The following is a 25,038-nucleotide window of genomic DNA, read 5'->3' on the forward strand; positions in this document are numbered from 1 at the left end:
GGATGTGTTTGAGGAGCTTTCTGAGCTGGAGAGAACCGGGGCCAGTGGAGGAGCCTCAGAGGCAGGGAGGACCGTCCTGCAGCCCCTCTGAGCCACCAGTCTGTCATCAATTAATCACACTAACCAACACACTCCAACAGCACAGAGCTGTTCCCCATCAGACATGTCGGGTTAAAGAGAACCCTTCTCCAGTACTACTGATTGCCGTCCACATTTTGCCCTCTTCAGGCACTTTGTCCCTTTTTTTAAAACAAAACACAACAGACCAAGGTAGCTTCTGTCAGGCGCAAGACATCAGCACACATACAGCCCACATTCTTTTCTCCAGGTCTACTCAGAAATGAGACATGCAGCACACTCAAAATATAGGAGTTGACTATGTTCTTTGTTTATTCAAGCCTGAGAGAGATTAGCCCCCAAACTTTGTTTCTTTTCTATGATTTGTTGAATAACTTGAAAATAGTTTCTTGGCACTCGTATGATATTAACTATCATGCATTTAAGAACTTTGATAGAAAGTGTCAGATGGATTGTATGGTTGACTCAATTTCTAATCTATCAAAAACCAAGATTTATTCTTCTGTGCTGGAATTAAAGCTAATTTAAGGTTAGTACTTTCTTCTATATGCATCGGATACATGTGGTGCAATATTTATTTTGTGGCATAGATTTGCCAATACTGCTTATGTTTGTATTCTGTTCTAGAGTTGAGTTGAGGATGTTTTTGTTTTTTTCTTGCAATGATTTACATATGGACTGTTTGTTGCTGTTTTATTCATGTTTTATCACCTTGACAAACTAAACATTAATAAAGTAGCTTGCTTTTTTTTTTTTTTTTAAGCTTACGCTCCTAGGGGTTCCCTAGTGCCTCCCAGTACAGAACCGGTAGTTTCTTTTTCTAAAGCGCTTTACTTTAAAAAATGCACAACCACTTTGTTTAGAATGTGTTCCTTCAAACCGCTGACAATGCAGAAACATGTATTACATGCGTAAGCTATGCTGCATAGGCTTTGCTTTTAATAAGGCCATAAGATTTAACTATTTATTTTAGCAGAGGTCTGTTTATAATGGCCAGCTCGGATGTCTCATCACACCTGACCAGGCCAGTATTCACATGTTTTAGACTACTTTTTGCTAAGATTAGGGTTTGGCTAGCTATTTACTGGTCTCCTGCTTGCATTAAGTGAAAATGAACATGTTTTAGGTTGACAAGCGTGTCTGATGTGGAAGGCAAAGGAGTGGCAGAGGGGGGATTTATTTTATTTTTTTGTAGTTCAGGCTCCAGTATTTGACTTCCTACATCACATTTTAAAATAAAAATGAATTTAAACTATGGTTTTGGATGTTTTTAATTGTCAATGTCAAGTCATGAGTAGTGCAGTTTGATTGTAAAAAAAAAAAAGAGTAGTCTGTCTAGCTCCATAGGTAAAAGCTCAGCAATCACATGAAGGCTGACACGGTCTGTAGCTATCACTTGGAAATGGGCAGTTTTATTTATGATCAAGGAATCGTTTTTGCAAGTTTCCAAATCCATCCAAAGCTAAGTCCATTTGTTTCAAAGGCCTTCCATTGCAGGTGGTTCTTCTTGGTGGTCACCCGTCTTGGCTACATTTCTTGGTCAGAGGCACCAGCTGTCTGCCAGTGAATCTGTTGAACTCATTAAGTATGTAGCTTTCCTTCTGCAGCATCTGGGAGCACAGATATACAACTGTTAAAAGGAAATCTTTCATTGAAAAAATGTGGGACCTAGCCATTGCACTTATCATCCATACCTCTTTCCACTCCTCCTCAGTTTCATGTCTGTAACCCAACAAATGACAGATTCCATGAGCAGTGACTGACTGAGCAAGGAGAAGGGGGACAAAAAAAAGTAAAATGAACAAGCACTAATGCAACTAGTGTTTAGTGTAATAAAAACAATTGTCTGTCAATCTTGGGACCCAGAACCATATTTAGTGTGTGCTGGCAAGTAGTTCACTAGAAACGTTAGACTTTTGCATGTGAATGATTATCACATGATAGTCACAGGACAAACTGTTAATCACACCATTCTAAAAAGGCAAGGTGGGCCACCCCGCCTCACTCTTAAGCTCCCGCCAAAAAGACCCTGGCTTTGAAAATGTGACTTAATGTCTTGCATGATATTACTGTGTTGTAGGTTGTCATTGTAAATAAATATTTGTTCTTAACTGACTTGCCTAGTTAAATAAAATAAATGTTGTGCATGCATTGTGTGGCTGTTTTACTAGTAGCTTGCTCACTGTGAGAATTCCATGAAGATCCTGAGACTGCTGCTGGCACTGTTTCATCAGGTATTCAACCCCTAAGAAAATGTCTCCAAGGTTCAGTTCATCTCTGTAAATGGGGCAGGGCAGCTTCCCAGGCCGCAGCTCCTTTAAAAACAAAACAAACATTGATCACCGGTTCTTTACCTAAATTCAATTTCCAAATGTTCACATAGCGAACAGGGTAACACTTCCAGAGGCCAGAGACCATCCCACCACTGCATCTTGAACCTGTGGTGCATTAACACCCGTGCCATGAAATCCCAGACCTCTTGACAGGGGCAGATGAATGCTGGGAAGGCAACTTAGATACCAACCTCATAGAATGGAAATGAGAGGACATCAGTGGGCATATTTTTTTTCCTATAAATGTTATTGATGCGTTGAATTTTGCGGTTGTCCACGCAAATGACTCCCAAATCAAATTTTTGGATGCCCAATATGTGCCTCAACGTCTCCACATCCTTCCGTAGCCTCGCGCGTCGCAACGGCACCACGTTCTGAAGATTCCGTAGAACTACACCCATTTGAAAACGCCAGTCACTAATGTTACAAAAACTCTAAAGGAAATAGTTTTTATCAAGTAGTCGTAAATATTACGAATGTCTACATACAAGAAACAGGTATCCTAGGTAACTAGCGTGTTGCTAGCCGGCGAATGCTCGTTGGTTCAATCAAGGTGACTCAGTCGTTCCAGTTGTTGAAGGCATTCTTATTTTAGATTATGAATACAAATATGTACTATTCTACAACAAGGTCCTCTAGAGCTGATGTAATGATACAAATCCAATATATTATTATATGACAAAATATCCTATTGCTTCAAACAAACAATGAACATTTCAGCTGGCATTCTTCTCTTGCGGATCCTTCCCGGGGTGGAATGTAGAATCTGGGAGCCTAAATAGGTTGGACCGGAACCGGATGTCAGCAAGTTTCTATTCAAATTGATGAGCATAGAGGAATACTTAAAAAGTAGGTCACTAGCTATCTTGTTTGAAACAATATAAAGGTAAAGTCCGTCTGTATTATAAAAAGCAACCGAACGTTTTAGCGTTATTAAAGACGTCCTTAATTTTCAAGTAGCACGTCTTGTAAATTCGCTAGCGCGCTAACAAACTAAACGTTAGCTAGCTAGGTTTACATGATGTAACTAACGTGAGCTAGCTAACATTTTCCAAGTCACAACATGTTAACCATCTAGCTAGTTACATGTAAAGTACGCCATTAAAGTGTTTACGTAGTCTTTGAAGCTGAATTACGTGTACATAATTAGTTTAAAAAAAATTAGATAACATGAATATGTTTCCATAAACCACGTTAGAAAACATGTTAAGTTAGCTATATAACATCAACATGCTAATGTTTACTTTGCTTGTTTTCAGGCGCAATGATGCTTCACTGAAGACACTTCAAATGGAGGAACACACACTTTCCGCAACCTGGACTCTAGAACGGCTTATGTGAGTTCAAGTGAATAAGTGACTGCCGTTGAGTACAATTGAGACTATTCTGACATTTCCACCATGAATCCCAATAGTCTGTTTGGGAGACAGCAGGGAGGAGCTTTCCAGGCCCCCAGCAACACTAACAAGACTGGTGGCATGTTCCAGGCCTTCAGACAGGAGGGTTCCACCAACCCTCCACAGAATGTAGCATTTAGGCAAACCGCAACATTCGGGCAACCGTCTGCCTTCAGTCAGCCTTCAGTCTTTGGTCAGTCTCCGGCATTTGGGCAGACGCCTTCGCTTGGACAAGACTCTGTTTTTGGTCAAAGTGGAGGACTAGGTCAGGCGTCAGGGCAGACCTCGACATTCTCTTCAATAAGTCAGCCTCCAGCCTTTGGTCAGTCCTCATTGGGGCAGGGTAGCTCTGGGTTTAGTGGTGCTCCCCCGCCATCGTATGGTCAGGCCACCGGACAGATTCAGAGTTCTGGGTTTGGACAGATGCCTGCTTTTGGACAGAGCGCTGCCTTTGGGCAGCCACCTGCATACGGGCAGCAGCAGGCCCCGGCATTCGGCCTCTCCTCTGGGATCTCCCAAGCTTCCTCTGTCCCCACCACTACCACCACTGCAGGGTCGGCACAGCCTTTGAGTTTTGGCCAGTCGCCCTTTGGCCAGCCGCCACCCAGCGCTACGACCACCTCCTTTCCTACAGCTCAGAGCGTTGTCCAGAGTGGAGGCTTCAGCACGTCAGAATTCAGCTTCAAGCCGTCCAACGAGGTGCTGTTTAAGCCCATCTTCAGTGCCAGCCCAGAGCCGGCTAACCCCCAGCCCGCCTCTGCATCCGAGCAGCCCTTCGGTGGCACCACCACCACCCAGCCCTCTTTCAGCACCAAGGACAGCAGTGGACCAGCCAGCTCAGGCTTCTCTCTCCTGACCGGATCCAAGAGTGGCCCGCTTGGCTTCAGCTTCTCCCAGCCGGCGGTGGCCCCCTCCATCTCCGCTTCCATTGCCACTACCAGCCTGGCCCAGAAAGACCCTCTCAGCATAGGCTCCGGAAGGAGCCTGCAGTTCACATTCTCCCAGCCATCCGCTCTCTCCAGCACTAACTCCAGCTCCAGCACCGCTGCCCCCCAACCAGCTCCGGTCCCCAGCAGCCCCTCCTCCTTCAGCTTCTCTACCAAAGTCCTCCAGTCCCAGCCCGCGCCCCCAATGTCACTGTTTGGAGGAGTCGGCTTCGGCCAGACTTCTACATTCGGAGACCTCAAAACCGAGGCCCAAGCCGAGGAGAAAGTTGGCGATGAGGAGAGCACCAGGGAAGTGACCGTGTTGGGGAGACTTGGAAAAGGAACTAAGCGGAAGGAGGAGCCAGTGAGTCCCAAAGCCGCTTCAAGGAAGCCTGCCCAATCAGAGGACGCCCAAGCTGAAGCCAGAGCTGACTTACCCAGACACCCCTCCAAACGGCCTCTCCTGAGGTCCTCCCGCGGCCCCGTGGGTGGACTCTTCTCCAGGGCAATGAGTGGCATTATGAAATCCACAGCCAACTCAGTGAGGAGGGACCCCGTGAAGGAGGAGCAGCAGCCTCCAGGATGGGGGGAGGGGGAGAGAGCAGACACGCAAGCTCCCATCAGTCTCAGACCCGCTACTCCTCCCAGTGCTCAGGCCCCCACCAGAGAGGTTCTGGAGAAAGCAGAGGCGACTGGTAAGTCCTCATCTTGAAAATGAAGCAAAGCATTCCTTGCTGTGAACCAAAATGTACCAACAAAATGTTTCATTTGTATCACAGATTTTGTCATGCTGATTTTCTTCTCACCTTTTCCTCCAGGTTCGGTGGAAGCCCCCGACCCAGACGCTGAGACCAAGACCCCAGCTAGGAGAAGGCAGCGCAGCGAGAGCACGGACAGCTTGGGGGGCATGTCCCCCAACGACGCCACCATCCTCCAGTGCAAGAGCATCCCACTCAGCCTCAACAAAAAGAACGTCATAGAAAAGCACTTTGGCCGCTTCGGGAAAGTCTGCCGGGTCTACTGCCGACCCCATAAGAACCTGGCTATCGTCCACTTCCAAGACCACGTGAGTACCACTCTACAGACAACAGAAGCAACTTGACATGCTTTTGGGGATTCTCAGTTCCGTTACATATTATATGATTGTGCCGAATTTAACTGAGAATATTTTTTTGTTTGTTTTCAAACGTCTGTGATACCTTTCAGGCATCAGCAGCAAAGGCAAAGAAGAAGGGTAAAATGCTGCACAGACAGGAAATTGTTATCTTCTGGCAGAGGAAGAAACACAGTAAGTCCTTGTGGCCGCATCCTCCTATTTTGCAGAGTTAAGACAGACAATGCAGACCAAATTACTGTTACTAGTTAAGTATGCAATTAATAGGCTTATCTAAGGAAAATCATCTGACAGACAAGTAGCCCACTGTCCAGCTCTTGATCAGCTGCCCCTGTATTTCCATGCACCTTGATTGAAGCCATTCTGTCTTTAGAAATTGATTGTGTGTGTGCGCGCTCGTGTGTATTGCTCCTTATGTGTTTGTGTCAGGCCCGGGGAAGAAAGGCGATCGAGCCCCAGAGGGAGAGGAGGAAGAAAGGAACAGGGACAACCAGGTTTCAGACACCAGTCTGGGGGTCTTCCAGTCCTCCTCTCCACTGAGGAAGCCACTCCCCAGAGCCCCTGCCCTCAGCAGCACCGTCAACCTCAGCAGGAGGTAACCTTGGCTCCCCCTCACAGCTAGCTGGGCCAGACTTCCTGTTTCTGTGAAGTGCTTTTATAACCCGAAATGCTTGTGGAAACATACGACTTATACTGTAAAGATAATAGATACTTTCGAGGCTTATTAACTGGGGGATAACTGTGGGTGTTAGCTAGCCGTGGGTGACTAGAGTTAATCTCTAAACACATCAGGATGTGAAGTCCGATATAAAAAAGACACTTTGCTTCTCAGCTCCCCAGTGAAGAAGCCGTCCATAGCCAAGTCCCTGCAGTTTGAAAGCGAGCCCCAGCAGGACAGCAGCTCCGAGGGCCAGAGCTCTGAGCGCCCCGTGCCCTCCTCCCTCCTCCACCTGATTGGCCAGGTGGCTGAGACAGCCGAGGAGAAGTACCGCTTCCTGGAGCAGAGGGACAAGATCTTGCGAGCTGGTAGGTATAGTAGAGCTGTCAGTCTGACATGCAGTCCTGGAACTGGCCACGCACTTCTGAATTGACTTTCCTGCATTTCTTGTATGAAGCCATTAGTTGACATGAAAGAAAGAACTGAATGTTGATTTCTTTGACTGTTGGCATAACAACAATGAAGAAATTAAAGTAATAATAATAAACATTAAATAAAAATCTGGTCTGTAGAGGCTGACTGGTTCTGTTGTTCAATGTGCAGGGAGGCCCAAACGGACAGACCTGGAGCTGTCTTTCTTTGTGGGGACATGCCCAGACATGTGCCCTGAGAAGGAGCGCTACATGAGGGAGACACGCAACCAGCTCAGTTGCTTTGAGGTCGTCCCAGACACTGAGAGGGTAAAGCCATTTCTTTTATCCCTGTTTCAAAGTCACACAAATTCTCTCATGCACACATTTTGCAAGTATACTGCACCTGTGCTACTGTTGTGTAAAGTGCACCACCCTGTCATCAATAGAATGTTCCACTTAATGGCATATGATAATCATCATAATAATGATGATTTTGATATGTGTGCTATTTATCTAGATATGTCCTCAAACTCCAAGTGCTTGACATTGTGAGTGGGATATACTCCTGTCCAAACGTCTCAGTTAAAGGATATCAACCTTGTTTATACATTTTATAATGAGATGTAACCACTTCCTGTCCAGGTGGACCACGTGGCGGCCATCAAGGAGTACAGCAGGTCGTCGGCAGACCAGGAGGAGCCCCTCCCCTACGAGCTGCGGCCCCTCCCCGTGCTCAGCATGACCATGGACTACCTCGTCACCCAGATCATGGACCAGGGCCACGACAACTACCGCGACTGGTACGACTTTGTGTGGAACAGGACCCGCGGCATCCGTAAGGTACACACAGCTACTGTTGGTTAGCTAGCTAGCTAGCTAGCTGGTACTGTTTTTTTAATAGTTTATTATCGGTGTCACAATTTGTATTTTTTATTTATTTAACTAGGCAAGTTAAAGGAATGGGAAAGTGCTAAGAAATGCTGAGTAGCTGAGAGCAGAAAAAAAATAAAAGCTAATGAAAAAGTGTTCATAACACATTGCTGTGGTCTGAGGGGCTTTGTCCGTTGGAGTTATGCTAACTCTATTCCTCTCCTCCCAGGACATCACCCAGCAGCACCTGTGCGACCCGCTGACAGTGTCGCTGATCGAGAAGTGCACCCGCTTCCACGTGCACTGTGCCCACCACCTGTGCCAGGAGCACATGATGACGTTCGACGCCAAGATCAACAACGAGAACATGACCAAGTGCCTGCAGAGCCTGAAGGAGATGTACCAGGACCTGTCCACCAGGGGTGTCTACTGCCCCCAGGAGGCTGAGTTCCGCCAGTACAACGTGCTTCTCAAACTAGACGTTGGGGACGTACTCCGGTGAGTCACTCACCAACGATTGGGTCGTGTTTATTAGGGTACACTGTAGCAAAAGATTTGGGAACGGAAAAGGTAATAAGTGTCTCTTATTGGCCAGTTTTACCTCCCAGTCTCCCTTCGTTACAGACCATTTTCTTCTGTTTTGTTCTTACGACTGTGACATTACCCTAGTTATTCTCCATTTGGAAACATACTACTGATGAACTGTAAGCTTGTCTTTGTTTTACTGTTTCAAACACCGCCCTTATCCTCCACTCTGACTGAGAGTATGCTCTCTTTTGTTGTGGTCCACACAGTGAGGTGCAGCAGTTCAGGGACGAGGTGCGCAACTCTCCAGAGGTGAAATTTGCCGTGCAGGCATTCGCAGCTCTCAACAGCAACAACTTCGTACGCTTCTTCAAGCTGGTGAAGTCTGCCTCCTACCTGGCGGGCTGCCTATTGCACAGATACTTCAACCAGGTCAGCAATAAAAGTCACCTACCCTAGTAACATTCCTCCTCCATGTGATTTTTAGTGGGTCTGTAGTTAGCTTTGAAAAGTAGTAGGAAGTTGAACCTGTAGTAAATGAGGGTCACATCCCAACTGGTTGTCCCTTGGGAATTGATGGACGTTTGTGTGTTTGTGCCTATGTGTTTGTATGCATTCCTGTGTGTGTAGGTGAGGGGCAAGGCCCTGAGGACCCTGAATAACGCCCACACAGCGGGCCTTCAGAAGTCCACCATCTTCCCCCTGGAGGATCTGGTGCGCATGCTCATGTTCGAAGACGCCGCTGAGGCCACAGACTTCATCCAGCAATTCGGCCTCAACGTTAGTGGCGGGTCAGTACCAGTACCTGTCTAAAACAATATATGCACCCAACATATTTACTGGAGAAAACAAGATATAACGTTTCTTATTTGATGTTCAGGTTGCACCTCCATGTATCGCTTGAAATGTAACATCTTCACAACAGTAAAGAGCCCAGAGGGACAATGTTTTTAAAGCGGCAATAAGCAGTAGAAACAATAACAAAGAGTACCTCGCGCCCCTGTTTTGCGAAAACTCATATCATCCATGAAAAAAATGTATAGTTTTAACCATGTTTTGAGTCTATATGAAATTGTATTCGTCACATGCTCCGAATACAACAGCTGTAAACCTTACAGTGAAATGCTTACTTACGAGCCCCTAACCAACAATGCAGTTTTAAAAACTACGGATAGGAAATAAAAGTAACAAGAAATTAAAGAGCAGCATTAAAATAACAATAGTGAGACTATATTATACAAGGGGGCACCGGTACAGAGTCAATGTGCGGGAGCACCGGTTAGTTGAGGTAATGTGTACATGTAGGTAGAGTTATTAAAGTGACTATGTATAGATGATAACAACAGAGAGTAGCAGTGGTGTAAAAGAGGGGGAGGGGCAATGCAAATAGTCTGGGTATCCATTTGATTAGGTGTTGAGGAGTCTTATGGCTTGGGGGTAGAAGCTGTTTAGAAGCCTCTTGGACCTAGACTCGGTTCTCCGGTACCGCTTGCCGTGCGGTAGCAGAGGGAACAGTCAATGACTAAGGTGGCTCTTTGACAATTTTTAGGGCCTTCCTCATATAGTGTTTGTTTACATTTCTGTTGTTTACAAACATTGGTGTAAACACAGATTTAAAATGCTTCTTATTGTAATTTCTGATTGCTTCAGACCAATTTTGTGCATCAGTTGCTCTTCTCCACTCGTCGTCATTCCCACATTCACGAACGGAAGGCTCTCTGACTTTGTATCAACTTTTCTCGGTGTATTTTTAGCTGGTAAAATGCAAGATTAACTTCAAGCAAAACATAAGGAAATGTAGCTGGCTACATTTTTTTCTATGATAAACATTACAAATAGGATTTCCATTCATTGTCTTTGTAAGCTAATTTACGTACGTATGGCTGCTTGACAAATAGCGTTTCACTTTTCTCAATAAAATGAAGCTATTTTCTGCCAAATGTGTTTCACTAATGTATTTGGTGTGAACGGAAACCATAGTTGCATGCCCGTGACCACTCCTATTGAAGCAAAAAAAAACACTGACTGAATAAAACGCAGAGTTTCTGATGGTGTGCGTTTTGGTGGGTTACGACAGTTGAACTAAGCTCATGAGGCAAGTTATATTCTTCAAGAATCAATGTGTACATGTTGTTAATTTATAAGTCCAACAATGGATGTAGCAACGGGTAATTGCCCCTTTAAAGTATTCATACAAAAAAAAAATCAAAAGATGAATCACTATAGTCACTTTTCAATGTTTCACTGGGTAATTGTTGTCATCAAGCAACAGACTTCCTTCTCTGATGTCCTCTAACCTCCTGACCCCACAGCTTGGTGGAACTGAGCCGCATGGCCTGGCAGGAGCCAGACCTGAACCTACCCCAAGTGAAGTCTGATGTCATCATGGCCAAGAGGGCTGTGCTAATTGGGGAGGTGGTAAACGGAGGACCACTGCCCAACCCGCCCCAACATGCCCCCGTCTGCAGCTTCGACGCCTACAACAAGTACTGGGGGGAGGGTCCGCTGGCAGAACCCACACTCTTCAGGAGCAGCCCGGTGGCTGTAACGGGTATGGGAGCCATTGCAGTTCAAGATGGCTAAACTGTAGAGGCCTGTAGAGCCGCTGTGCCCATAGATTGATGTTCAAGACGGCCCTTACTGACATTGTTTATTTAGCCTGTCATGGTGTCTAGAGTTGTCTGTCGTTGTTGCTACCCTTAAAATGTGAAAATGTTCAATAGTTTGTATTGGTAGTCTTGCGCTAATGATTCAATGTCACAGGTACGAGGGGTGTCCATGTTCTTTACAATTGCTGCTGTGTTGTAATCTTTCTCATTCTGACTGAGAATTAATAATAAAATAAAAAATATTTTGACTCTTCCCAGTGCCAGCCTTCACCCTGCAGAAGCCAGAAGTCAAGACCCAGCCGGAGGTTGAGCTCCAGCCGCAGAACAAACCTGTCATGCTGCTGGCAGAGCCACGACTCTTCGGGGATCTTCTACCACCGTACCCCGGCCTTGCCACTGCCACCGAGCCTGCCCAACCATTGCAGGGCACAGATGAGACAGGGGAACCAGAGCCCGCCCAGCTCACTGTCCAGGTCCACCCTGCAGCAGATCTCCAACAGCAGCTGTTCCAGCCCATTGATGTTGCCCAGACCCAGCCTGTCAGACCCCCCTCGCCCCCGCCCAAACCTGAGCCAATCTACTCTGACGAGGTGAGAGAGCGAGAAACCCCTAGTGGGTTGATGCTAGCTTGCCTTAGTGGTAGTGTTTCCCAAATGGGCTCCCGATTGGCGCTGTGGTCAAGGCACTGCATCTCCGTGCTAGAGGCATCACTACAGACCCTGGGTTGAACCTGGGCTGTATCGCATCCAGCCGTGATTGGGAGTCCCATAGGGTGGTGCACAATTGGCCCAGTGTCTTTAGGATTTGGCCGGGGTAGGCCGTCATTGTAAATAACAATTTGTTCTTAACTGACTTGCCTAGTTAAATTTAAAAAATGGTGGGTTAAGACTGTTGTAAGGTCGTTGCTGCTTTCTTTTTGGTCATAGCTCTAGGCTCTGCCTCTAGATGTGTATGAAAGTCAGCTGAAGGGTAGGAGATGTGTCCCCCTGTACGTATGACTCATGTTTTCTGTCCATCCTACTGCCGTAGGACATCCTGGCAGAACTGGAGTGCGTGGTAGAGGAGGTGCTGGAGGCGGTGGTGCAGGAGGTTGCCAGCGCTGGGGCCGACTACGCTGCAGCCGCTCTTAGGTGAGTGCTATATTATTGCTTTGTTTGTTTAAGACTGACTTAAGATTGCATACACTGTGGTACATCAGGAGTAGCATTGAACATCCCCTTTCACGTTGATACCCAATGCCTTTTTTTTCTGTCTCGCTGCAGTGCGAGCAGTGTCCACATGGAGGCGGTGGTGAGCGAGGTGGTGGAGCAGATGCTTTGGGAGGTGTCCACAGCTGAGGTCCAAGCAGAGCGAGAGAGACTCGCCGAGGAAAAACGCAGGATAGAGGAAGCCAGGTTGGTCAGAGACTCTGAAACAACTTGATCTCAATCCTAACCCTAGCTGCATACCCATACGCAAAATGTATGCACGCGTGACTGTAAGTCGTTTTGGATCAAAGCGTATGCTAAATGGTATATATTATGTTATTAATCTCTCGCTTTCTTAACCATACATTGGAAGCAGAAGTTTAACAAATCACTTAGTCCAAGTTTTGACCTGTTAACATGTAACTCCACATCTAACTTCTAGTCCAATGTCTCCCAACTCATTATCCGTGTCTCTCCCTCTTTTCCTTGGCAGGAGAAAGCAGGAGCACGAAGTCTTCCTGGCCCAGTTTAGTGACTCTCTCTGTTCTGAGATAAGCCAAGAGGTCTTGACCGAGTGTATCCAGGAGACTGCCGCCTCCGAGATCCAGTGAGCTGCCCTTCTACACTCAAAACTCACATTCCTGATTCCATATCCACCACAAGCCCCATGTTCATGGTGCTGTCTCTCCCTTGTGTATATGCACCTGTGCAGTACTGTCGAGCCTCTGTTGTTTTTGCCGACGTGCAATAGCCACCAGACATTAGTCATTTTCAGTAACAATATATGTGTGTCAGGTTAGCCATGGAGGAGGAGGCAGCATGTGTGGCGCGCTGTTCTGAGGAGGTGTGCAGCTTCCTGGTGGAGGAGACCCTGGATAAAGAGATATTCCTCATGGTGGAAGACATCCTGGAGGAGGAGCTACAGCGTATACAGAAGTACATTAAGAGGTACAACCAAGGCATTTGAATGACAACTATGACTGCTTAGGTTGACAGTTGGGCCATCAGACATCGTGGAGACCCTTTATCAAGGTTTCAAGGCTCATGTTTGCTTTTCAAAGCCTGCCCTCTCTCTCTGTTGGGTGTTGGCTCCTTCTCTCGAAGCACCGCCATAAAGCGGAATATTTTACCGTGAACACTGCAGAAAACGCGAACTCCTTCCTCCGCTACTCTTTCGTCCTCGTGAGGCTACAATACGTTGAGTATCCGGGGAAGCTGTGAAGCACATAAGCCAACAGAACTTGGTTCAGTAGTGGCCTGAATATTGTATATACATTTGTTCATACGTCATATAAAGGCTGAAGGCTAGAAATAGCCCATATGTATTTGAATAAAAAAATATATATTTTCATCTAGGTTTTACACCAATCATTCACTATAAAACATTTACCAACAAAAACAAAATATTATGGGGCAATAATAAGTATGCCTAAAACCATATATTTCTAAATAACAAAAAAATATATAAAATAAGAGTAGGCTACATGACAATCCAGCGCCATAAAAATAAGTTCCGAACAAATCGTCCAAGAATGTGCTTAATGTTCTGGTCTCATAAGGATTTTGGAGTCATTGAAAGGGTTGAAATGGATGTGTCACGAAGGCTAGGCGCTAATTTTTTTCAGCTTGAGTCTTCAGGTAAGACACCAGCCGTTAAGTCATGGTGTACTTCTGAACCCAGTAGCTTCAGTTCCTTCTGTTGCTTGTAGTAGGTGGCAGAATGACAGCAAATCTCATTTCACCTCTGCGGCTGTTGTTGCAATGCCTCGATGAACTTCCAACGGTGGGGTGGTTAGCGCCAAGATTCGCCGAAAATGTTCGATGCCAGCCTTCCACTCAGTTGTTGGTCTTCGCCAAGTCTTGCAGGACAGCGTCGTAGCAGTTCAGAAATTCTGAAAATTAAAAAAAGAGATCATATTCGGTTCACTTCCAGAATGATTTATTTGCGGTCTGTCCTTCCCATCTGTAGGTGTAGCCTTCATGTGCCAGGATATTTTTTCGAAGCACGTAGTGGATATATGTGGGTTACATTGCTTGTCAGTGACATCACCAGGACCTTGGATAAGTGAGTGCCACTGGACATGTTGACTGTAATTTCCTCTAATTGTAGGCCGACAATCTGTCTCCACTCTTTGCTGGACTTTCTCTTTGCTGGACTTAGTATGTCAATGTCAGAGTATCTTCTCATTTGGGTCATTTGTGTGGTATTGAACATATTGTAATGTATCCAGTCATGTAGAATTGCAGGAATTTATTTTAGGAAAGGCTATTTTAGAATTTCATAATCATTTTCAGACGTTTTCCGTTGGTAGGCCTACCCATGTCTCTCTCCTCGCTCGGAAAGCCTGCTGACTGATGTTAATACCAAAGTTGATAATTGTGACTTGAGATTAAATTGGAATGATGGGAATAATGATGATGTATAGCCTAACCCTTTAATCATAGGCTACTGTTACTTTGTGTCTCTAAAATCACACCGTTTCTAAAGTCATATTGATACTTCCAAATGTCGGCCTTTTACAAGATTTTTTGGGACATGAAATGTTCTATTTTCCTAACGGATCAAAATTGGGTATGCTATAGCCTATATATTTATTTTAGGCCATATATAGAAGAGCTATGCCTGATTTTTAATGAAAAGCTGCAAACAGACACATTGTTTTGCAGCCAATAGACTATACAGCTGGCTTCACAGTTTCTCCGACGAATAGGCCTACAAGGAAACTCGACATATCTCGCCGAAGTTGAGTGCGCGAGGGATCTGTGCGCTGCTTAGTACTTTCCACAAAAGGTTTTGCACAACAAAAAGGCATGTAAGCTTCCCTCTCACCCCATCTCTCCCTATTTCTTTCTCCGTCAGGTGGCGCGACGTGGTGGCGGTACGCAGGCAGCTAAAGAGACAGATGCGGGGCTTCCCTGCCGCCCCCTGCTGTGTGGACCCCCGCTACAAGCTCAAAGCCCTGGCTCCCAGTGCCCCCTCCCAGCCCTCTATGGACTGTCTGGCCAGGGGCATGGTCAACCTGGGCAATGCCGGCTACATGGCCCTGTCTAGCACCAGGTACTGGAGCTACCCTGCCCTGCTCTGGCCCTTGCCTCCCTCTTCTCTCTGTCCTTCTTTCTCTCTCTTTTTTTCCCTCTTCGCTCTCTTACACACCTCTGACTCTTCTGTAATGTCCCCAGGTTGCTAAAGATGAGACAAGAAGCAATTCATCAGATGCGAGTCCACTTCTACTACCAGCAGCTGTTGAAGTAAGCCGTCACCCCCGGTCTTACGTCATTGTAGTTCTTCTCTGTTGTGTACTTCTCAAACTCTCTCACAATGACATTAAACACAACATCAAACAATATGTGTGTCCCCTTCAGTGAGTCAGTGTGGACTCCTCTAGACATGCCTACGCTGGTGGTTGAGAACGTTCCTAACCCACCTGACAGAATCTTCTGGAAGGCCACCCTGCTGTTGCCCAGCGACCACGAGAGTGTTGCCAGCATTGCCGACAGGTGAGATCTAAAGCAGTGTGGCAGATGTAATTGCCATTGAATTCCACACACCCTCTCACAGTGCAATATACAAGTACTCTCACCAGTACTTTGATGGCTGTGTCCAAGAGTGTCATGTATTTGCCGGCTCTGCTAAATACTGTATAGTGATTTTAGTTTGATGGACAGCTGCCTCTGAAGCCTCCGCAGCTAAGCTTCCATCCTGTGGTTCTTGATCTGCATCTGCTCCAGGATAAGGAGCAGCCTGTGAGACCGTTTCTTCTTGAGGACTTTCTTTCTTCTGAAAGTGGCACTGGATGCATGGACCACCGTTCTCTACACACCTGACCATTTTCACCAGCTGGTCTCATGCTTTCCGAGTGCCTCTTTCTGTCCTGAAACTCATTCAGCTTTTCACCTTTCCAAAGATAACCACATACAATGGATCTCTCTTATCAACCAGTTTGCTGTAATGCTCTTTCATGATGTCATGGGACTCATCCCAGCTCTTGGTGGAATCCACAACAGATCTGTAGAACACATCCAGAGTCATGGGAGAGGCAACATCATCAAAATCAGATTGTCTTGCTCTCATCTCTGCCAGTGGTAAAGATCACAGGCTCAAATTTTCCAATTGTGTCTATCGCGAAAATCATCAGACCTTTTGTGAATAAAATTCTGAGTCAATCGCAAGAGTTTATGAAAAGTGTTGCAATTAAGATCTGTAATAATTTGCTGGAGAGGCAGAAAAGTCAGCTGAATCTTAGCTTTCCCAGTGAGGACTGAATTCAGAATTAGCTATTTCTTTTTCACACAAACACTTATTTATTACATTTATTTTTTTGATAGAATACTGCTAATAACCACAGCGTGCATCAAAGTCCATCTTGCAGAACTTGGTGAATGTTCATATGTACTGTATGTTCAAACTGGGCAGCCTCTTGTATATTTTTATCCGAATGCAATGGGCCACCCGGCACAGCCAGAGGAGGACTGACCACCCCTCAGAGCCTAGTTCCTTCCTAGGTTTCTTCCTTGGTTCCTGCCTTTCTAGTGAGTTTTTCCTAGCCACCGTGCTTCTACACCTGCATTGCTTGCTCTTTGGAGTTTTAGGCTGGGTTTCTGTATAAGCATCTTCCGATGTTAAAAGGGGTTTATAAATACATTTGATTTTCTCTCCACTTATTTTCACCAGCTAGTCACTCATGCTTTCCAAGTGCTTCTTACCTCTCATGACACTTGTGTTTATTGAGTGTGTTCTCTGTGCTCTTATTGCAGGATCCTGACAGACTGGCTGGAGACGAAGTTTGGCATAGGTGAAAGTGCAAACGACACCGAGAAGGAGCAGGAGGGGACACTGAGGACTCTCTGCATCACCAACGGACTCAGGGAAGCAGGAGAGAAGACTCACAAAGTACACATCAGCATCAAGGTGGGAGCTAAAACAACATTATCAAAACATTTTCCACTAAGACTAGTGATAAGTTGAATAACTACTTTCTACACAAGGGGTGTCAAACTAATTTTGGCCCAGCTGCCGCATTCAGTCTTCAACGAGATCTGGAGGGCCATACTGTATATGTGTTATACAGTGCATTTGGAAAGTATTCAGACCCCTTCCTTTTTTCCACATTTGTTACGTTATGGTAATTCTAAAATTGATTACATTTTTCCCCTCATCATTCTACTCACAATACAATACCCCATAATGACAAAACAGGTTTTAGACATTTTTGCAAATATATTTTTTTGAACTTATACCTTATTTACATAAGTATTCAGACTCAATTGAGTTCCGGTGCATCCTGTTTCCATTGATCAACCTTGATGTTTCTACAACTTTATTGGAGTCCACCTGTGGTAAATTCAATTGATTGGACATGATTTGTAAAGGCACACACCTGTCCAAATAAGGTCCCACAGTTGACAGTGCATGTCAGAGCAAAAACCAAGCCATGATGTCGAAGGAATTATCTGTAGAGCTCCAAGACAGGATTGTGTCTAGGCACAGATCTGGGGAAGGTTACCAAAAAATGTATGCAGCATTGAAGGTCCCCAGGAACTGTCACGGTGCTCACTTTTGCCCGTCGCCTGCAGCAAAAGCCTCTATCCCGTCCCCTGGCTAGGCAGAGTACTTTAGGATTTTTGTCACTTCGGTGTAACAGGGGCCTTGCCGTGCGGCCCCACCAATTCTTCTATGTATTCGTAATGGCCCTTTGGGTGAGTTGGGTTTGTTCCTTCATTCACGTTGTCACTCCCTTATTTGCCGGTCTAGTATGGGGCCTTGGATAGATGAGTACTTTATTACTTTATGTTTATAGTCTCTTCCTATACTCCCTAACCTTGTGTCCTCTTCTCTTATATATCAACACCTAATAACTAATCTTCTGTTAGTTATTATGCTCGTTAGCTAGTAGTCACTTGGAAACTAGTATTGTTATATGTATTTGACTTTTCCAAAGATATATTATTGTCCACACAATGAAATATTCTTTAGTGCAATCACTTTAACCTATAACCAGGGTCACTTTCTGTTCCGTGAGAGTGTCAGAGGCGTTTGCTAATCTGGCCTAGTTGTCAAAGTTTCAAGCTTTTATTAAGTCAATCTGTTTTTGGTCTTTATACACGTTATTACAATTCAATGGTTATACAGTACCAATACATCAATAATGCTCAATCAATCCTTAATGCGCTATGCTATGCCACGTAATATTTTGCAAAGGTAAAAAGCTTAAACACACTTCTTTATGACTCTTTAAACAAAGCAAACACCCATATATTTACCTTGAAGCTCTATTCCCTTGGTCCTTCCCGAAACTGCTCTTTATAAGAGTAGTAATATTTTTGCAGCCTTCTGCAGTTTATACTACTATAATATTCTTATTTAGTCTGAATTTCCTATGGTTTTTACTGTCTACTGTTTAGATATTGATTCCTTCTTATCGACTCTTGGCTACTACGAGGCTGTAACTATTTCTGGGCTTTTTCATTCTTGCCGAACTGCGATTGTTACTGACACACCAAAGATGGAACGTTGTTGCTATCAAGAGTTCTCCACACCTCGCATTGTTGAGGGGCGAAGTTCTCTCGTACACAATCTTGTTCACTTATTCTTTTTATAGAGGTGCGTAGTAAAACACTATTCTTTAAGATATACCAGTCTATAGTTTGCTCGCGCCTTGAGATCAAAGTAGTCAATACAAACAGAGTATAGTAAAAGTAATTTACCTGGTCTGATGATTCTCTATGATGTCCAAATCATATGGGTAGAGTATCATGCCTAGGCACTGATCTCTCCTCCTTTTATACCTCTTTTAGACACTCAGTTTGGGGGAAGATGTTCGGGAGTGCAATCTATCTTAGCACAGAGTGCCATTGCATTACGTATGGTAGCACTTAGTCTAATGTTAGTTCCTTTAGCACTGATGCCCGTAGGTTTTCTTCCGTTGGGGTGTCGTCTTGGTAGGTCGGTTCATAACACTCCTCAGTCTTCCTATAGCTTGGTTCTTGTTTAATTCCTAGTACTTGTATTTCCCATGCATTTGGCTCCCTCTGCTGGTCACCTGCTGTTGTGGCAATTTCTTCTTTTATCCCCCAGTCAACAGATGGCCTTAGAGCCCATGAATGTGGCCCTGGAACTGGACCGGCCACTGAGGGAGGGGTCCGATATTTTTTGCCTTTTGCCACAGAACACAGTGGCCTCCATCATTCTTAAATGGAAGCATTTTGGACTCTTCCTAGAGCTGGCTGCCTGCCAAACTAAGCAATTGGGGTAGAAGGGCCTTGGTCAGGGAGGTGAAGCATGGTGGTGGCAGCCTCATGCTGTGGGGATGTTTTTCAGCGGCAGGGACCGGGAGACTTGTCAGGATCGAGGGACAGATTAATGGAGAAAAGTACAGAGATCCTTGATGAGGACCTCTGACTGGGGGCGAAGGTTCACCTTTATCAAGGACAATGACCCTAAGCACACATCCAAGACAATGCAGGAGTGGCTTCGGGACAAGTTAATCAATTAATCACATTTATTTATAAAGCCCTTCTTACATCAGCTGATGTCACAAAGTGCTATACAGAAACCCAACCTAAAACCCCAAATGCAGGTGTAGAAGCACAGTGGCTAGGAAAAACTCCCTAGAAAGGCCGGAACCTAGGTAGAAACCTAGAGAGGAACCAGGCTATGAGTGGTGGCCAGTCCTCTTCTGGCTGTGCCGGGTGGAGATTATAACAGAACATGGCTAAGATGTTCAAATGTTCATAGATGACCAACAGGGTCCGATAATGATAATCACAGTGGTTGTAGAGGATGTAACCACTGTAGAGGGTCTCTGAATGTCCTTTAGTGGCCCAGCCAGAGCCCAGACTTGAACCCGATCGAACATCTCTGGAGAGACCTGAAAATAGCTGTGCAGCGACGCTCCCCATCCAACCTGACAGAGCTTGAGTGGATCTGCAGAGAAGAATGGGAGAAACTTCCTAAATACAGGTGTGCCAAGCTTGTAGCATCATACCCAAGATGACTTGATGCTGTAATCACTGCCGAAGGTGCTTCAACAAAGTACTGAGTAAATGGCCTAAATACTTATGTAAATGTGGTATTTCAGTTTTGTATTTTTTTGTCAGTCTTGAGTAAGGACACGTACCTGATTATGCATAGAAGTAGGCCTAGGCTACCTGGTCTGCGTACAAATGTAGGCCTATAAATGTGCCCGTTTGGGGATCTGATACTATTTCTGATTGTCTTAACCCACCTTCACTGTGTAGCCTGTCAAAGTAATTTTTTCTTCTCATCAATTAGCAAGTTTTTACTTCCATTGAGAATGACAATAGTTCCTCAATGTAGCCTATTTGATGTTGTTTCCAGCTCTCTCCCTTTCGATAATCACTCGGCATGAAAGGGGTAAATATGTCGTGCTCTGATCCGTAGAAAACGTCATCAATAGGCTGACCTGATTACTTCTTATCCCTTGAGCAAAAAAGTCTACAGCTGTGTCTGTTTGTCTGTCAGCCTACTGGAAACTGAGGGCCCAGAATATTTGCTATCACTATCAGGATGGGCCAAGTTAATTGTTGATACAATGTTTCACGATTCTTTCAGACAAGTCATGCGTAGCAAATGTGATTTTATAGGATATTTATTTTTATTCTGATATTTTCTAACTGCAGGCTGCAATGTTTTTATTTATTGGTTTATGTAGGCTATTTTTACATATTGGCAATGGCAAAGTTAATTTTAGATTGGTATCATTTTCATTTAGATATCATTTTTATTAACCACATGATTTTGAGATATGAAGACTATTATAAATTAAATGAATCTGATCCATGCATATGAAAATCATAACTGGCACGCAGATCAGTAAAGTACAATAACTTGTTATTCCAAATGGAAAAGGTTGCCGACAGCTGGTGTAGCCTATTACCGGCAACTTCAGGAGCTTAATGGCAGTATCTGCTAATACCAGCAGCAGAGGGAGGAGGAGGGTTGGGAACAGGTTTTTTTCTTCTGGTTAGGCTATATTGATCTCTTGCTCCCTCTTTAGTAATTTGTGTGTCTTGATTTTTAATTGCAGTGCTTAAAGCATCAGACAAAGCTCAGTAGCCTATATATAGTTGACTTTATTCAAGCATAGGTTGTGTCTTTATATCAAAAGAACAGATGACTATCGGTCGACCAAGATTTTTCTTTTAGTTGATATACACTTAGTTTGGAGTCATTAAAACTTGTTTTTCAACCACTCCACAAATGTCTTGTTAACAAACTATAGTTTTGTGCATGACACAAGTCATTTTCCAACAATTGTTTACAGACAGATTATTTCACTTATAATTCACTGTATCACAATTCCAGTGGGTCAGAAGTTTTCTAAGTTGACTGCCTTTAAAACCTCTTGCGGCTCAGTGTCCCGCTCGCGTTCCACTACGACAACATCTGGTGAAATTGCAGAAATTCAAAATAATTTTTTAAAATATTAAACATTGTCTTACATCATTTAAAAGCTTAATTTCTTGTTAATCCAACCGCATTGTCAGATTTCAAGAAGGGTTTACGGGGAAAGCATACCATGCGATTTTCTGAAGATAGCGCCCCACATCAAAATACTTTTTCAAACCAGCATAGGCATCACAAAACCACAAATAGCGATAAAATAAATTACTTACCTTTGAAGATCTTCCTCTGTTTGCAATCCCAAGGGTCCCAGCTACACAATGAATGGTTGTTTTGTTTGATAAAGTCCTTTATATCCAAAAAAGTATGTTTAGTTGGCGCCATTGATTTCAGTAATCCACTCGTTCAACACGCATACAAACAAATCCAACAAGTTACCGGTAATGTTCGTCCAAACAAATCAAACGATGTTTCTAATTAATCCTCAGGTACTCTAATATCTAAATAAACAATAATATTTAAGACAGAGAATAGTATGTTCAATGAGGAAGATAAATAACGAAGCGCGCGCAACTCATTCACGAGTGCAACAAGACTACTTTTCTAATGAGGGACACCTTGGATAAACTACAACTACTTGTTCATTTTTTCAAGAAACAAGCCTGAAACCCTGTCTAAAGACTGTTGACATCTAGTGGAAGCCATAGGAACTGCGATTTGGGTCCCTATATCCCATAGGCTAGCATTGAAATGGCTTGTGACCCCCAAACAAATTTCCGGATGGATTTTCCTTGGATTTTTGCCTACCATATCAGTTCTGTTATACTCAGACATTATTTATTTTTTAATTTTACCCCCTTTTCTCCCCAATTACGTGGTATCCAATTGTTTTTAGTAGCTACTATCTTGTCTCATCGCTACAACTCCCGTACAGGCTCGGGAGAGACGAAGGTTGAAAGTCATGCGTCCTCCGATACACAACCCAACCAAGCCGCACTGCTTCTTAACACAGCGCCATCCAACCCGGAAGCCAGCCGCACCAATGTGTCGGAGGGAACACCGTGCACCTGGCAACCTTGGTTAGCGCGCACTGCGTCCGGCCCGCCACAGTAGTCGCTGGTGCGCGATGAGGCAAGGACATCCCTACCAGCCAACCCCTCCCTAACCCAGGCGACGCTAGGCCAATTGTGTGTCGCCCCACAGACCTCCCGGTTATGACAGAGCCTGGGCGCGAACCCAGAGTCTGGTGGCATAGCTGATGCTGCAGTACAGCGCCTTAATCACAGACATTATTTGAATAGTTTTAGGAACTTCAGAGGGTTTTCTATCCAATGCTACCAATTATATGCATATCCTAGATTCTGGGCCTGAGTAACAGGCAGTTTACTTTGGGCACGTCAGTCATCTGAACTTCCGAACACTGCCCCCTAGCCCTAAGAGGGTTTAAACAGCTTCTGATAGGCTAATTGACATCATTTGAGTCAATTGGAGGTGTACCCGTGGATGTATTTCAAGGCCTATCTTCAAACTCGGTGCCTCTTTCCTTGACATCATGGAAAATCAAAAGAAATCAGCCAAGACCTCAGAAAAACAATTGTAGACCTCCACAAGTCTGGTTCATCCCTGGGAGCAATTTCCAAGCGCCTGAAGGTACCACGTTCATCTGTACAAACAATAGTACGCAAGTACAAACACCATGGGACCACGCAGCAGTCATACCGCTCAGGAAGGAGATGCGTTCTCCTTGAGATGAACGTACTTTGGTGCAAATCAATCCCAAACTTCCAACTTATATTATATATTTTTAAAATATATATATGTATATATTTTTTTACTGGAACCTCCGGCGGGCAGGAATTGACCCCAGATCTGGCCTGTGAGCCGTATGTTTGACACCCTTGTTCTACACTGACGGATTAACATCCTGATGCATTCACCAATCCCATCTAAGCAAATATCAAGACACTTCTGACAGCAGTGTAGTTGTTTTTTTATTTTATTTAACTAGGCAAGTCAGTTAAGAACAAATTCTTATTTTCAATGACGGCCTGTTCAGGGGCAGAACGACAGATTTGTACCTTGTCAGCTTGGGGGTTTGAACTTGCAACCTTCCGGTTACTAGTCCAACGCTCTAACCACTAGGCTACCCTGCCACCCCTTGTACTGACTTTGTCTGTGTGTGTTGTACCTACCAGGCATCTCGGGGCCCGCTGAGTGAAGAGGGCCTGTCCAATTTGGAGGAGGGCCAAGAGCTCCAGGGTACAGGGGCCCTGCTGATGCTGCTGCCTGCCCCCAGCCCAGGCAGCGAGGACCAGGACGTGCCCATGCTCTCCGCTCTGCTCCAGCTCAAACAGCTCCAGCAGGCCAACATCTGGGACTGCTCGCTGCCCCTTGCCATTTTGGTGCCTGGCCCCCACAACACACAGAAACTGGAGGAAGGTAGGGGTACCCCAACCACACATGCACACATGGCTGGACATCACCAGCATTTTCTCAGTGGTCACTCACTCAATGGCACATATTCTAAATTAAGTCCTTATTAAGTACCAAATCTGAAAATCTGCCTGCCTCCTCTTCTCTTCTGGTTAGACCTGATGCTCCAGACGTTAGTTGAAGACGGTCTGATATCAGAACACGTGTTCGTCCACATCCCAGAGACCACCAGCGACCTACAGGGCTCAGAGCAGGTACGGACAGCCCTCTTGAAACAAAATACAACTATTTAAATTGCTCCTAAGATAATTAAATGAGTAGTGTTGTATTTACAACCTGGACGATACCAGTATCGCGATATTCGTTACTATTGTGCCAAAGAAACAAACCACGAAAGGGATTTAATTTCTTTATAACAGCCCTAATGTTGGAAACTAACATCATTATGTTTGCATCCAGAGTCTCATTTATTATGTTTGCATCCAGAGTCTCATTTATTTATTTATTTTCCAAGCTATCTTACAGCTGGTTTTTAAGGGACCAAAGAATTTGATCTGTTTCTGTTTTCGTTTTTGCCATGTAAAAAGTATTGGGATACTGGTATCGTCGCAACCCAAGTTTTATTGAATTGGAAGTATTCTAATGTGTTGTTTTATGGGGTTTTGCTTGCCCCCAGGTGAGCCAAGCGGTACGCTGGCTCTTGGCACGTGCCCCAGTGCCCGCCCTCCTCTCCTCCCAGACCCTGGTGCACTTCGTGGAGGCCGGGCTAGGCCGCGAGTTCAGTGCCCGCCTCTACAGCCACCGGCAGGACCGGGCGGGGGCAGGGCTGGCGCGCCAACACCCAGCCCCTGTCATTAAACTCTACAATGCTGTGCTGGCATTCCTGGCTGACCTAGTGTCTTCCCAGTACCTCTCCAGCCTGTCCTGGCCTCCGGGGGAGTTCGCCCTGCCTGAGACCCGGGACTTGGTGCCACATCTGGGTTGGAACTCTCCCCAACACCTGGCCTGGCTCCAGATGGCTGTAGTCAGCTTGCAGATACCCAGCTGGGACATTCCCGCTAACACAGGTGGGTAGCTTTTTGGCTTGTGTGTGTGTGACTGTGTAGTTGTGCTTGTGTGTGATTCTGTTGA

General features: G+C 45.0%; 3 protein-coding genes across 4 annotated transcripts in view; 2 read left to right on the forward strand and 1 right to left on the reverse strand.

Moving 5' to 3' along the window:
* The window catches only part of LOC115136997 (ubiquitin carboxyl-terminal hydrolase 37), a 29,535-nt gene extending 28,200 nt beyond the window's left edge, over positions 1 to 1,335 (forward strand). Inside the window, exon 24 of the mRNA XM_029672995.2 lies at positions 1 to 1,335. Within this exon, the coding sequence (XP_029528855.2) occupies positions 1 to 91 (91 nt within the window). The 3' untranslated portion in view covers positions 92 to 1,335.
* Positions 1,332 to 3,195, reverse strand: LOC115137231 (endoribonuclease YbeY). The gene is made up of 4 exons (XM_029673457.2): positions 2,603 to 3,195; positions 2,262 to 2,393; positions 1,773 to 1,841; positions 1,332 to 1,688 (listed from the first exon to the last, which is right to left on the reverse strand). The coding sequence occupies exons 1-4, from the start codon at positions 2,810 to 2,812 to the stop codon at positions 1,593 to 1,595; spliced, it is 507 nt and encodes a 168-aa protein (XP_029529317.1). The 5' UTR covers positions 2,813 to 3,195; the 3' UTR covers positions 1,332 to 1,592.
* The window catches only part of mcm3ap (minichromosome maintenance complex component 3 associated protein), a 26,067-nt gene continuing 4,204 nt past the window's right edge, over positions 3,176 to 25,038 (forward strand). The window contains exons 1-24 of one of the 2 annotated variants that reach the window (XM_029672873.2): positions 3,176 to 3,260; positions 3,671 to 5,429; positions 5,553 to 5,800; positions 5,941 to 6,022; positions 6,278 to 6,443; positions 6,681 to 6,874; positions 7,110 to 7,246; positions 7,562 to 7,759; positions 8,019 to 8,287; positions 8,584 to 8,746; positions 8,945 to 9,105; positions 10,627 to 10,865; positions 11,182 to 11,513; positions 11,953 to 12,053; positions 12,186 to 12,317; positions 12,604 to 12,717; positions 12,906 to 13,058; positions 14,971 to 15,168; positions 15,291 to 15,359; positions 15,474 to 15,608; positions 16,866 to 17,019; positions 23,670 to 23,913; positions 24,064 to 24,161; positions 24,584 to 24,974. In XM_029672873.2, coding sequence (XP_029528733.2) covers positions 3,812 to 5,429; positions 5,553 to 5,800; positions 5,941 to 6,022; positions 6,278 to 6,443; positions 6,681 to 6,874; positions 7,110 to 7,246; positions 7,562 to 7,759; positions 8,019 to 8,287; positions 8,584 to 8,746; positions 8,945 to 9,105; positions 10,627 to 10,865; positions 11,182 to 11,513; positions 11,953 to 12,053; positions 12,186 to 12,317; positions 12,604 to 12,717; positions 12,906 to 13,058; positions 14,971 to 15,168; positions 15,291 to 15,359; positions 15,474 to 15,608; positions 16,866 to 17,019; positions 23,670 to 23,913; positions 24,064 to 24,161; positions 24,584 to 24,974 — 5,596 coding nt within the window. In that variant the 5' untranslated portion in view covers positions 3,176 to 3,260; positions 3,671 to 3,811. Of the gene's footprint in view, positions 3,298 to 3,670; positions 5,430 to 5,552; positions 5,801 to 5,940; positions 6,023 to 6,277; positions 6,444 to 6,680; positions 6,875 to 7,109; positions 7,247 to 7,561; positions 7,760 to 8,018; positions 8,288 to 8,583; positions 8,747 to 8,944; positions 9,106 to 10,626; positions 10,866 to 11,181; positions 11,514 to 11,952; positions 12,054 to 12,185; positions 12,318 to 12,603; positions 12,718 to 12,905; positions 13,059 to 14,970; positions 15,169 to 15,290; positions 15,360 to 15,473; positions 15,609 to 16,865; positions 17,020 to 23,669; positions 23,914 to 24,063; positions 24,162 to 24,583; positions 24,975 to 25,038 lie in introns of both variants that reach the window. The other variant, XM_029672796.2, reaches the window with a different exon arrangement.

This window comes from Oncorhynchus nerka, linkage group LG1, assembly GCF_034236695.1.
Source record: "Oncorhynchus nerka isolate Pitt River linkage group LG1, Oner_Uvic_2.0, whole genome shotgun sequence".
Lineage (NCBI taxonomy): Eukaryota > Metazoa > Chordata > Actinopteri > Salmoniformes > Salmonidae > Oncorhynchus > Oncorhynchus nerka.

Excerpts from the sequence above, each read along its gene's own strand:
- LOC115137231 (XM_029673457.2), bottom strand. The coding sequence starts at position 2,812 with ATGGGTGTAGTTCTACGGAATCTTCAGAACGTGGTGCCGTTGCGACGC. Across the intron at positions 1,842-2,261 it reads ATCTTCATGGAATTCTCACA|TCAGTCACTGCTCATGGAAT; the intron begins GTGAGCAAGCTA and ends CTCCTTGCTCAG. Across the intron at positions 1,689-1,772 it reads CTGAGGAGGAGTGGAAAGAG|ATGCTGCAGAAGGAAAGCTA; the intron begins GTATGGATGATA and ends CTGTGCTCCCAG.